We start from the raw sequence: 12,810 nt of genomic DNA, 5'->3' as shown, positions 1-12,810 counted from the left end.
ACATTAATTTTCATAACTTGCATGAAAACTAGAATAGCTTATGGAATTAAACAGTAATGAAACCACGGAAAAAAACAGATGGGTTTTCATGAGGAACTTGAAGCGCAAAATTACCAGGACAGGGACAGAAAGGACAACAAGCACAAGTGTGCATGTGTGTTGTCATTTCCATCCCTGTCTCTGTAGTTCCACATTCAAGTTACCTCATTTTGTACCCCAATCTCCTGTGCTGGGTTTTCCTGTAGTACTTTCAACTCTACCAAAGTCTATTGGCTTGTGGGGACAGCATTTTGTGATAATTATGTATGCACAGAGCATATTGTGCTTTATCGTCAGGACTACAAGAGTCTGAATCCCAGGTTTAGAAAGGTGTTGGAGTAACTTGCCAAAATAATTTAAAGGGAGAGTCCAGAGCCATAAACTGACTTTCACTTTAGAGTTATACTTGTCTATATAAGTTTCATGCAGATGCCATATGCTCTTTCAGTTTAACGGGATTATCAAATATGCAAAGACAATACATCTGCATATATAAGATACAATTGAGGACTGTTTCGAGAAACAGTAATTTGTATTCAGCAATTTTTCTCATCACTTTGTCGCTTAGTACTTGGAAGAACAAAAAACCAGAGTTACAAAATCAGCCTATAAACATGAATGGCTGCAAATTTAATTGAAATAACGTACGATGGCTGTGAGCATCACGAGAAAGCATTCGATGATGTTTCTCCTAGCGCCAGTTTGGCTCCGGACTGTCGCTTTAAACACTAACATCACTTTCCTTTTGCTCTGACTGGTGGCTAGGCTAACTCACGGTGGCATATATTGCTTGGTTCACTCTCAGGCCACTGCATCTGCCAGCATAACACAGCGGGCGAATTCTGTGAAAGGTGCGCACCTCGTTTTTACGGGAACGCGCTGGTGGGTACTCCCGATGACTGTAAGCCTTGCCCGTGTCCTGATCAGGGGGCCTGTGCGGTGCTCCCAGATGAAAGCGTCGTCTGTCTCGAGTGTCCTTCAGGTTATTCTGGTGGGTGTAAAGGACATCTTAAGTGTCGTATGTGTTGCATGTTGGCTTGCATGCAACTGTTGCACATGTTGTGTCATTTTTCTCTTGTGTTGGTTTCTGTGTTGGTCTTTTGCTGTTATGCTACTGACTATCTTATTATCATGTGTATTTCTGACAGTTTTGTATTACAATACTTATGTGCTGTTTGAACTCTGTCGATGTGATGTATGGTAGTTATGCAATATAATGACCAGGCTGATGTGTTTTTGATCGAGACAAGTCATTACTTTTGTGATTTGAGTTTGAGGCAGAGACATGTTTACTTGTGTGGAAGCATGAATCACACAGCAGCATGGAAGCAGCACAGGAAGCAGAATTACACAATCTTTGGTTGTCAAAAATTCAGAAGCAAAGGACTAACGTTTTTGGTGATACTGACTATGTGTACTTATAATTGTCTTGCAATTATTATACTCATGGCAGTACAGTGCAATTCCCCTGAATTTTTCACTTGGATACGTAGTATCTACCTTACCCGTTATCACCTGATACCAGAGATATCCTGAGGCCAGCTGCAACCTGAGGCAGAATGACTGTTAAGCTTCCCCCACTTTCCCATAAGATGCACTGTCTAAAGATTGTGCAACATCAAAAAAGAAAAAGAGAGACATAGAATTTACGCTTCCTTATTCGTCGTCTTTAGCTAGTCAAATATCACTAACAATTTATCCTGCCACGTAGATATTGTGCACTTGAAAGCTCCACAGAAAAAATTCAAACTGAACAAAAGTGGAAGCGTAAAAGGTAGATAAGAAAATTTTTATTCTAAATACTGGCAGTAAAAATTCTCTCGTCTCTCACTTTGTTAACCAACATCATGAGCTATCGGGAACCCTGCCATCTTGCATCCCCTTCAGGACAGTTGTTTCTTTCAAGCTCCCCCAACCTTCTTGGAGCAACTCTGATTGATATATTACCCTGCCTTCTCATCTTACGACTGTGAAGCAGCATGAAATGTGAAACCAAAGACATCTCCCAGTAAACCATTTACGTCCAGGCAATATCTATGTGATATCTAATTCCGGATATTCGGATATCTGCTGGAGGTTCGTGAGGATCCAACTTACATCTACAGGACGTCCGTGAGATATACATTTTAACCCTCCTTTGTCATCCCAGATATGTCCCCGCAAGGTATTTTAGTGGATATCTGGACACAAATTGGACGTCACAAGTACTTCTGACTTAAGAGTTAATATTACCTTGCGCATATTTACTTTTAGTTTAATACATATCTGAGATGACGACGCGTCGCTGATATAAACGGAAAGTACATATCTATTACCAAACATATTACATAAGTTAATTATCACATGTTTGTTGAAATGAACGCCTCGAACATCAACAACAGGGGGAAAAAAATGCAGTAACTGTAGTGTGCCCGCCAGCGTTCGGCCACACTCCGACACACGGTCCACTAAGGTCCACCCTTTTGCCCCCTCCACCGCGTACGCATTTTTGAAGGTAGGCCACAGCACAACAGTCTTTGTTGACAAAGTGGCCAAAGCATATACTGAAATACAAGTTGCTGGGGCACATTCGTTGAGTGTATTGGGCCGTGATACATTTGTAGCGGTGAGGAGGTGCTTCTTTCCCATTAACCCGTGTCTCTGCAGAGTAACCAATAACGTGTCTCACATTCCTTCCTGTCAAATACTATGTTTCTAATTCAACCTATTGTCTATAGTGCGATTAGCTGTTTAGTGTAGCTGTAAAACTGATCGAATTCCACTGTTGCTTCACGAGCGTTACGCATAGATAAATACTTTCACGGCAAGCAGCACGCGAACGATAAAAATATATAACGATTTTCCTTGTTCCCCCATATCCAGTTAGCGTTTACAGAAGTTTTTGCTTGCTTTCAGCACACAAAAATGTGGCTGTCAGAACAAGATGTCATAAACTTCACATTTATCTGTATATCTCCAGGCGACATCCCTGTGACGTTCAACCAGTGCTCAAAATCTAGTGTACTGGACCTTACGTGGATATCCCAGGGATCTCCAGGCTGCTTTCTCCAGTCAAATATCCAAAACGCGATATCCTGTAGATGTACCTACGACATCTGTTATTTACTGGTAAAACCGAAATGCGAATGTCGTTCTGAGACATCCAGTAGATATCACATGGTTGTCGAGATATTCAGGACGTTCGCGATCTTATGGGGATGTCCTATGGATATGAATGGTTTACTGGGCTGTGTACCATGAACTCAAGTACCAAATTGTCCAAAATTGCTCAATATTTGATCAGCGGTTTATGTGAATAGATAGTTTCAAGAAAAAGTCACTATGAAGTTAGGCAACAAAGTCAGAAAGAGCCACACAATTTCATTACATTGGAAAGTTGTTACATTAAGTATACAAGATTCCCCATGGCAAAACGCTGTCACTATACAGTGCTGCTTGACGATGCAAGAGGAGGAACAATATTCAATCTGTCCAATGTATTATTCATGAGAGTAGCTAACAAAATATGTAATCAATCTCAATGTACTGCAAGAAATGTTTTGGAGCCTGCATCAAACATGAAAAAACCCAAGATAACCCAAACAAATGTCACATACAAGAAAAGAGCACTTGCGTATGGGACATCAGAATGTATAAATGGTATGTGTGTCGAATAAAAGGCACATTTAGTAGTTGCATGTAGTTTCCCATGTGTTTCATGGAAGGTATAATTATGTGTACGAGCTTGTTGAAGAATTTTTATGAAATCTGTCTGAAAAAAAAAAAAAAGAAGAAGAAGTAGGTCCAGCTTCTTGTGGCATTGTACACGTTGTGCATGTTCTTTGTCTCGAATGGGCTAAAATTGTGTATGATGCATGTGAGCATGCAGCCCCGGCACGCAATGAGATGAACGATATTACACTGTGTGCCTTGTTTGTGTCAAGGTCGGAGATGCGACCTGTGCTTTGACGGCCACTATGGCGACCCTCTCGGCATCAGCGGCCCATCTCGACCGTGCAAGAAATGTGACTGTAATGGAAACGTGGATCCAAATGCTGTTGCAAATTGCAACACGTGAGTAATTGTTTCTTTATGTACACTGAATATTTGTCAATCGTTACTACCATATTTTCCAGTGTATATAGCACACGTCCCAGAAAATTATCGAAAACTGTCCAATGGATAACGTGTGCCGATCCGTAATGCGCATTATCATGGTGACAATACCAATGCAATTAGTAGTGCATCGGAATTGTAAACATTGGTGTTTAGTAGTTATCAAGACCTGTGCATTGAGTGGTAGTATTTTTTTGTTACATTAATCATGGACACAGTGTTTACTTGAGACCGTCAAACTCCGATCCAGCAGTCAGTGCCTTGGTGGGTATCACTCTCTCCACGCATTCAAATCCGCGACATTGCCAGAATACCCCAGCGGAAGATACGAAAACCGTCATACATTTCTGCTGCCACATGCTCAACGTCATGCCTTTCTGTGCTGTTCTAAGCATGAGGAATATCCTGCGGCACAGCCACGAGATATTTCCGTAGCAGACGACATGACCGAGAGAGTGTCGTCTGCTATGAGCGTAGTATGCCACCTCCTTATATTCTGATGCGGTGCGAATGCTCGACATTACACGCGGTGGAACTTTCGTCCCACGAGCAGTTATTAGCTTTTTCTTCCACTAGAATATTCCGTGGGGATGTCACTCGTGTGAATACACAGTGTGTCTCACATTCCTTCTCTCTCCGCAGTGCTAGCCTTCTGAAATGAGTTCCATATGAGCTCAGAATCAGTGACACCTCGATGCTGTCCTGCGCGTGCTTCTTCAACCTAACCACGCTACCTTGGAAAGCTTCCGTCCCGTGTACTGGTGCTCGCCTGTCTATCATTCACTTTTCCCTGGGCACACTTAATCGAACAATGTATGCCTATGTCACATATAGATGGACCAATGTTAGAGGTTGCACGGCATCTCCTTATAGGAACGGAAACACTATAAAGCACACCAGTAGATGGCGTGCATTGCCTTTTCAGGTCACTTTTTACACTGTAGTGTAATTAGGGTGTGACTTTTTCAGGTTAAATGCCTTCCTCGGATTCGGGGGGGGGGGGGGGGGGGGAGTAAAATTTGTGCGCTATTTTTTAATCTGTAATTTGGGGAGAAATCAGGCGATAATTGTGCCTTCAGGTGCTATCGGGTGTTTTTGTTTCTCCTCTTGTCTATTAAGTCGTTTATAACGTTTTTTTTGGGGGGGGAGGGGGGTGACCTACCAGCGCTAATCCCAAAAGGCATAGAGAGTGCTGACACACATGGGTGTATTGCTGGGAACTTAAGTGACCGTCTTCGGTGGAAACGTCACTTGAGGATTTCATAGTGACTGAAATTCGTGGAGAAATCAGGTTTAACCCGAATTGGTCGGAGGTCAGTTCTGGGGGGAACAACCGGGCAGAATCGGATTTAACCCGAAAATGTCACTCTCTAAGTATAATGCGCGCATTATACACAGAGCCTGACTTTTTCAGGTTATGTTTTTTTAGCAACATGGGGGGTAAATATCGGGTCATATTTTCCTTCCAGAATTCGGGGATGGTCAGGTTGAACTGCACCTGGTTCAACCCAGTTCTAATTGAATAGGGCGTAAATCTTCAGTTTACTCTGTATAGCACACAGTACCAGAAGACACAGAGTATCAATATTTAGTCGTTGCATCTAAGGGGCAGCAGGATCTCTTTTTTTGACAGTTTATAGGAGCACGTTTATGCATTTACAACACGGTTTGCAGAGTTCTGCGTTTGTTGCGATAACTTCATACCCCCTGGCCCAGAAGTTTACGGGGAAATATCGGGTGAAACCCTGCTTCTGCCGATTTGTTTTCTGGAGTAAATATCGGGTGTTATCGTGCATCACCCTAAAAAGTCAGGCCCTAGTTATAAACGCAGGAAGATATGGTAGTATCATTATGTATGATGTATTATGTATAATTATACACATTATTATGCGTATCATTATATCATTATGCATATCATTATAGTATTATTATTATATGTATCATTGTAGTATTATTATTATACGTATCATTATCCGTATATATTATGTATCATAGTGTCATCATGTATCATGTAGTGTAGTATATATCATTAGCTAGATTCAATAGGTATCTATAGATAGAATGAACTTACTGTTCATATTGCAGGACAACTGGAGAGTGCCTCAAATGCATTTACAACACGGCCGGTTACAACTGTGAACGCTGTCTCCCAGGCCATTACGGTGACGCCCTGGCACAGACAAAGGGCGACTGCAAGGGTAATTTCCTACTACAAAGCCGCAGTTTACATAGCTCATTCTACCTCGAGGAGCCACCATTAACACATGACAACACACTGCTCCAACTAGGAACACATTTACTGGTCATGGAATTCATCTAAGCACAGTTATGGAGTGCTTAGAGTGCCCCTCACCCCAACCTTTCCCCATGGTTCCCACTGGTCTTTGAAACCCCTGAGTACCCTGGAATTTGAAAATGCAATTTTCAAAGTCTGGAAAAACCCCGGGAATTTTTCTACAGTCCTCGGAAAACCCTTGATTTTGCGTCTTTTTATTGTTCTCGTGGGACTGCGCTGGTGCAAATTGGACGTATTTGGAGTCGGAATCACACTAGTTTTGGAAACCACCGGGCGTTAGCACACTCTACAATAGGTATCAACTGCAACAGATTTACGGTGCAAATTACAAAACAAAAGTAGTTTGAGTACCCTCACACCACCGGTAACACTATGCAGTCAGTCTTTTTGGTGTGCGATGAACATTTAAAAAAAAAAACTTTGGCTCATTTTTCGTGAAATGCCCAGTATATAGCAGATGCGGAATGAACTCTTTTGCAGATTTCCGTTTGGTACGTATTTAGAGCCTGAAGTTTCTGGGAAATATTTTTTTCTAAATTCAAGGGGTAAAAATCGGGTTATAAACATGTGCTCTAAATTCGTGTAAATTCGAGTGGAAAAACTTCCAGCACGCTAAATTCGGGGGATAAATCAGGCTCAGTTACTACATAAATAACTGTACTGATTTGTTACGAACGGTGATGTAGCTGTAGTATTTTCTGCAGAACAAGTTAGTGGCGCGTTCCTACAGACGTCTCAGTGAAGGGAATTTGATGGGTAAAAATCGGATTTCATCCAAAGGAGGCAACCTTCAATTTGGGGTGCAAATTTGGGTGAAGAATCGGGTTAAACCCTAAAACTTCAGGCTATATATATATATATATATATATATATAGGGTGTTCAAAATTAAGCTTTCACGAGCGTTACGCAAACACAGCGATGACAGGAAACAGGATGATAACTTTATGCTACTTGTGTAAGAAACAGGTGCTGCTAATTATGTAGCACCTGTTTCTTACCCAAGGAACAGAAAAAGTAGCACCAGTTTTCTTTTGTTCGCCTATTTATAAAGTGCTAGTGAAAGCTTAATTTTGAGCAATGAGGCATTGATACGCTAACTATAAGTATATATATTGTGTGCAGCATGCGGTTGTAACAGCCTGGGCACAGTCGCTGACGCTCAACGCTCAACGCCCGAATGCGATCCTCTAAACGGCCAGTGTCGCTGCAAGGCAAACGTGATTGGTCGCCAGTGCGACCAGTGCCGCGATGGCACCTGGAACCTCGTGAGCAATGAGGGCTGCGAATCTTGTGACTGCAGCGTGATTGGATCGCTGAACCACACTTGCGACGCTCGCACCGGGCAGTGCTATTGCCGCCCTGGTGTCACTGGCAAGCACTGCGACCAGTGCCTTCCGTACCACTATGGGTTCTCTGCTGACGGATGTTCTCGTGAGTGCTCTTGGGCCTATTTGCTGGCTGTTTTTTTCGGAGTGAACTCGCAAAGCAAAATGAAGGGCGAGACACGCTGAATAAGACGTACACCCTCTCACTTTCAGAGTGTGACTGTGACTCGGTGGGCTCCCTGTCTCACCAGTGTGCTCCCGATGGACAGTGTGACTGCCGGCCGAACGTGGAAGGTCGCCGATGTGAACGCTGCAAGGAGAACAAGTACGACAAAGAGGCTGGATGCATTGGTGAGTGACACGGCTGCTTTTGGTGAGCACAATATATGTAGAGCCTGAAGTTTTAGGGTTTTACCCGATTCTTCCCCGAATTGAAGGTTGCCTCTTTAGGGTGAAACCCGGTTTTTACCAGGCAAATTGCCCTCTCTGGGATGTCTGTAGGAATGCACCAACTTACTTGTTTGGCAGAAAAATGCAGTTACGTCACCGTTTGTACTAAACCGCTACAGTTAGTTTGAATAACTGAGCCCGATTTCTCCCTGATTTTAGCGTAATTGAAGTTTTGTCACCCGAATTCGCATGAATTTAGAGCACACGTTCATTTACCCGATTTTTACCTCCCGAATTTAGAAAAAAAATATTTCCCAAAAACTTCAGGCTCTAAATATATGCAAGGTTGATTCGAGCCTACCTGCGAAAGATAGATCCGCAATGGTTTTATGCAACAGCAGCAGCGATATGCAATGCTTTAAGTACCATGTACACAATTACTACTTCAAGTACACTTCTGAGTACTTGTACTTTACTTCAAGTACAATCCTGGGTACTTTGCTCATCACTGGACAGCAGTACATAGCAGGCGTAAATTACACCTGTGTGTGTATGTGTTCCTAGCATTCTTGCTATATAACATATTTTGATTTATTTATTTATTATTATATTTATTATTATTATGATGATTATTATTATTTATTCTAGACTGCCCCACTTGCTACAACTTGGTGCAAGATGCAGTCAATGAACATCGAGAGAAACTGGCAGAACTTTCTAACCTGCTTGACAAAGTGAGGAATAACCCGGACATCCAGATGAGTGACGATTTTATGAAGAAGCTCGAAGAAGTAATGGTGATCGTGGACACACTCTGGAGAGATGCTAAGCAGGCGTCAGGTTTGTTGACCCATTTTTTCAACTTCATAACTAAGGCCCGACATTTTCAGATTATATATGCTTCAGCAGCATATCGGGGTGTAAATATCGCGTTATATTTTGCTTCAATAATTCAGGTGTACTAATTGGGATGAACTGAACCTGATTCGACCAAATTCTGGTTTAGTTGCAATGAATCAGGTTTAAATCTTATAGTTATTTAGTCCGTGCATCTAAGAGGCAGCAGGGTCTCTGTATATTGATGGTTTGTGTGAGCATATTTACTTATGCATTTATAGGGCCTGACTTTTTAGGGTTAAACCCGTATCTGCCCGATATTTACCCCCCGAATGAAATCTGTAAAATTCGGGTTTAACCCGAATCTACCCGAAAACATCCGGGTCGCGTGGCACACTCATAAGCGTGCATTAAAATAAAGTTTGATAACATTGCTAAACATTAGTTCCATGTTAAGACAAATTTTTATTAAACAACAAAAAAAAATCACCCGAATACACCCGAATTCCTGACGACAGAATATGCCGTAACGGGATTTAACCCGAATACACCCGAATTTTCGAATGAAAAATATCACCCGATATTTACCCCCCGAATTTGGCCAAAAATAAAACCCGAAAAAGTCAGGCCCTATGCATTTACAACCCGGCTTCCAAAGTTCTGTGTTAGTTGTGATGACTTTGTGTCCTCCTGTTCGAGCTGTTTTAGTCGAGGGACACATAGAGTTAAAACCCTGTTTTTGGTAGCTTGAATTGGGGGTGGGGGTGGGGAATGTTCACTCTATTCATATAGCCCACAGAATATTTAGAGCTCTGTGTCTTTAGCGGCTGCAATTCTTGCATTAGAGAGGATGATTGCTTCATCCTTCTTATCGCAAGTGGTTGAACGTCTTTAGCATTATCATTTATCTTTATACGTATCTTATTCCGCACATTATTCATCTGCATTCTGTGTCTGTTTTTTCTGCAGTGACAGACGACAGCCTCGTTGAGAAGCTTGATGACCTTGTGCGGAGGATCAAGAAGGTGCAAGAGACAGCTCAGAAGATAGCAGTCGAAATAACGGTCGCAGACAATGCAGTGGCTAGAGGCGATCGCAACCTTACCGAAGCAGAGGACGTGATTGAACGTATCCGAGGTATTCTCTCTCAAGCCAGACGGTTCTTGGAAGACGAGGGCCGCGATGCCCTGCGGAATGCCATGGAAAGGTCGGACCGCTATGGGCAGCAGTCCGAAATGATGTCGCAGATCGCACGTGAGGCTCGGCGCCTCAGTGACGAGTAAGATTATTATTATTAATGTATTAATTTAGTATCTCTAGTCAAGCTTTGACAGTGCTATTTGTTGTGCCTGAAGTTTTAGGGTTTAACCCCGATTCTTCCTCAAATTTGCACCTGGAATCGGAGGTTGCCTTTTTAGGGTAAAACCTGATTTTTACCCAGCAAATTGCCCTCACTGAGATGTCTGTAGGAAGCACTAACTTTCTTTTTTGGCAGCAAATGCAGTTACATCACAATTAGAGCCTGAAGTTTTAGGGTTTTACCTGATTCTTCCCCGAATTTGCACCCCGAATTGAAGGTTCACCCTTTAGGGTGAACCTTTTAGGGTGAAACCCGATTTTTACCAGGCAAATTGCCCTCTCTGGGATGTCTGTAGGAATGTACCAATTTACTTGTTTGGCAGAAAAATGCAGTTACATCACCGTTTGTACCAAACCGCTACAGTTAGTTTGAATAACTGAGCCCGATTTCTCCCCGATTTTAGCATACTGAAAGTTTTTTCACCCGAATTCACATGAATTTAGAGCACATGTTCATTTACCCGATTTTTACCCCCAAATTTAGATAAAGACATTTCCCAAAAACTTCAGGCCCTATCTGTTCGCTCGCATAGTTAACCACGGAATTTTTCTCTGGATACCTCATGTGCACTTTGACATCAGTAGCTCCGCTATCTAGCACCCACCTAGCACCGAGTACGCGGGTCTTCCTTGTGTAGTTGCCTCACTCCCTCGATGGCGCCGTGCTCTCGGAATTTAAAGAAAGTGTTAATTATGTGAGCAGATAGAATATACGTTGCGACAATTTGTTGAGAACCATCTTCGTTGCTGAAGAGAGCTTTGTTCGACGGTCACAGGAAACCTTCATTTTTTTTTTTCTTTTTCCTCTCGATAGCCACGAGAAAGATGCTAAAGAGATTCAAAGCCTTGCTCAGGACGCCCGCAACACGTCAAGTGAGGCACAGCGGATTGCAGCTGCGGCACAGGACATGCAGGATCAGACGGAAGATGAAATTAAGTTACTCAGACGACGGTAAGTCATAGAAGCCCATAATGTGCTTTACAGTCCACAGGGCAGAAAGTCTGTGGTGACTAAGCCTGAAAGCATGGCTCTGCACAAAACAGCCGGTGATTGCCTTGCACTGCCTTGCACTTGCACTTGCTACTGCAGCGCAATGCAGTTGCCATTGCACTTGTCAGCCTTCCTCTTGTTGTCATAGGCAATGCAGGGTATACATACAAGTCTCTTCATGTAAGAACTGATGGCTGGTTTGTCCCTTCAGATGCCGCACCCTTGGAAGTCGCTGGGGAGGTCTGTTAGCTTAGCTCAATTGGTAGAGCCCTGGACCGGCAATCCAGAAGATGTGGGTTCGAGTCCTACAGCTGGCTAACCTTTTCAGTGACTTTCATCTTTCATCGTTAAGTTTCTTTTTTTTTCAACTCAACCACCAACAAAAGTAAATAAGAAAAAAAAAAAGTTAGCCGGAGGTCTTTGGCTCCATGTGTAACATGTGTTTGTAAGCACGTATGACATATGTTTGTAAGCACGTATAACATATGTTTGGATGGCGTCAGAAGGTCACGTACAACGTGATTCGTCCTGTCAGGTTATGCGAATTACCATTGAAAGCCAAGTGCAAAGCCAATGAAGTATGCAAGAAAAAAATTAAAAAATTAGCGGGACCTCTTTGGTTGCACGTGTAACTAATGTTTGTAAGTGCTCAAACGTCGCCATGCCAGTACTGGACAGCTGTTTCGGCCTTATTGTGCCATCGTCAGCAGTACGCAGGCAGGCAACGTTTGGACAACGTCAGAGGGTCATGTAGCACCTGATTTCTCCCGTCAGGGTGTGTGAATCACCGCTGAAAAGCAAATGAAACCTATCGCATAAATATGTGGCCATGGGACAGCCACGATCACCAATGAACTATAGACTTGCATAGTGTAAAAGTGTCATAAAGCTATGGACATCATTGCATATAGGTAACTTCCGTAACGTTTCTTACTCTGAGACTTACACGGGGTTTTTTGTAACAAACTTTTACTTTGTGTTGCTGATACTGGTGTGCCTACTACTGAACAAAGAAAAAAATTGGTATTTCAGTAAGGTTTGAGTTGAGTTTGATTATAGTTTCAGTAAGGTTAATTCAGCAGCTTGCTATGTTTGCTTGCTTATTGGAAGCCCACATCCTTCTGCTTCTATTCGTTGTTTTGCATGACAGATTATCTTGCATTGTGTACCATTGAGTTAACCTGCTGTCACTGTCACAACAGAATGAATCAAGTAAAGGACCTAATGGAACGTACAAAGGAAATGGCAAACGAGGCCAAGGCAGAAGCCTTTAAAGCACACGACGATGCAATTCAGGTGTTAACCGACACAAACTCGATTCAGCTGCCAGACATCGACCATGAAGACTTGAAGAATCAAGCTCAGGACATTATTGATGATGTAAGTTGCTCCAAGTGTTCCACAATGACACTGACGCCTGCATCGTGAATGGGCTGAGCTCTAATGAGCATTACTGTACCATATGCAGAAAGCCGTA

At 42.6% G+C, this 12,810-nt stretch overlaps 1 protein-coding gene across 3 annotated transcripts in view; it reads left to right on the top strand.

Moving 5' to 3' along the window:
- LOC135368198 (laminin subunit gamma-1-like) overlaps nucleotides 1–12,810 on the top strand; it is an 89,126-nt gene that overhangs the window by 65,664 nt on the left and 10,652 nt on the right. Inside the window, exons 11-19 of one of the 3 annotated variants that reach the window (XM_064601330.1) lie at nucleotides 845–1,030; nucleotides 3,963–4,092; nucleotides 6,220–6,332; nucleotides 7,554–7,862; nucleotides 7,970–8,107; nucleotides 8,795–8,986; nucleotides 9,953–10,262; nucleotides 11,157–11,291; nucleotides 12,533–12,713. In XM_064601330.1, the coding sequence (XP_064457400.1) occupies nucleotides 845–1,030; nucleotides 3,963–4,092; nucleotides 6,220–6,332; nucleotides 7,554–7,862; nucleotides 7,970–8,107; nucleotides 8,795–8,986; nucleotides 9,953–10,262; nucleotides 11,157–11,291; nucleotides 12,533–12,713 (1,694 nt within the window). Of the gene's footprint in view, nucleotides 1–844; nucleotides 1,031–3,962; nucleotides 4,093–6,219; nucleotides 6,333–7,553; nucleotides 7,863–7,969; nucleotides 8,108–8,794; nucleotides 8,987–9,952; nucleotides 10,263–11,156; nucleotides 11,295–12,532; nucleotides 12,714–12,810 lie in introns of all 3 variants that reach the window. The other 2 variants (XM_064601331.1, XM_064601332.1) reach the window with 2 other exon arrangements.

This window comes from Ornithodoros turicata, chromosome 9 (assembly GCF_037126465.1).
Source record: "Ornithodoros turicata isolate Travis chromosome 9, ASM3712646v1, whole genome shotgun sequence".
NCBI lineage: Eukaryota > Metazoa > Arthropoda > Arachnida > Ixodida > Argasidae > Ornithodoros > Ornithodoros turicata.
This window is presented reverse-complemented; position numbering and strand designations above follow the sequence as displayed.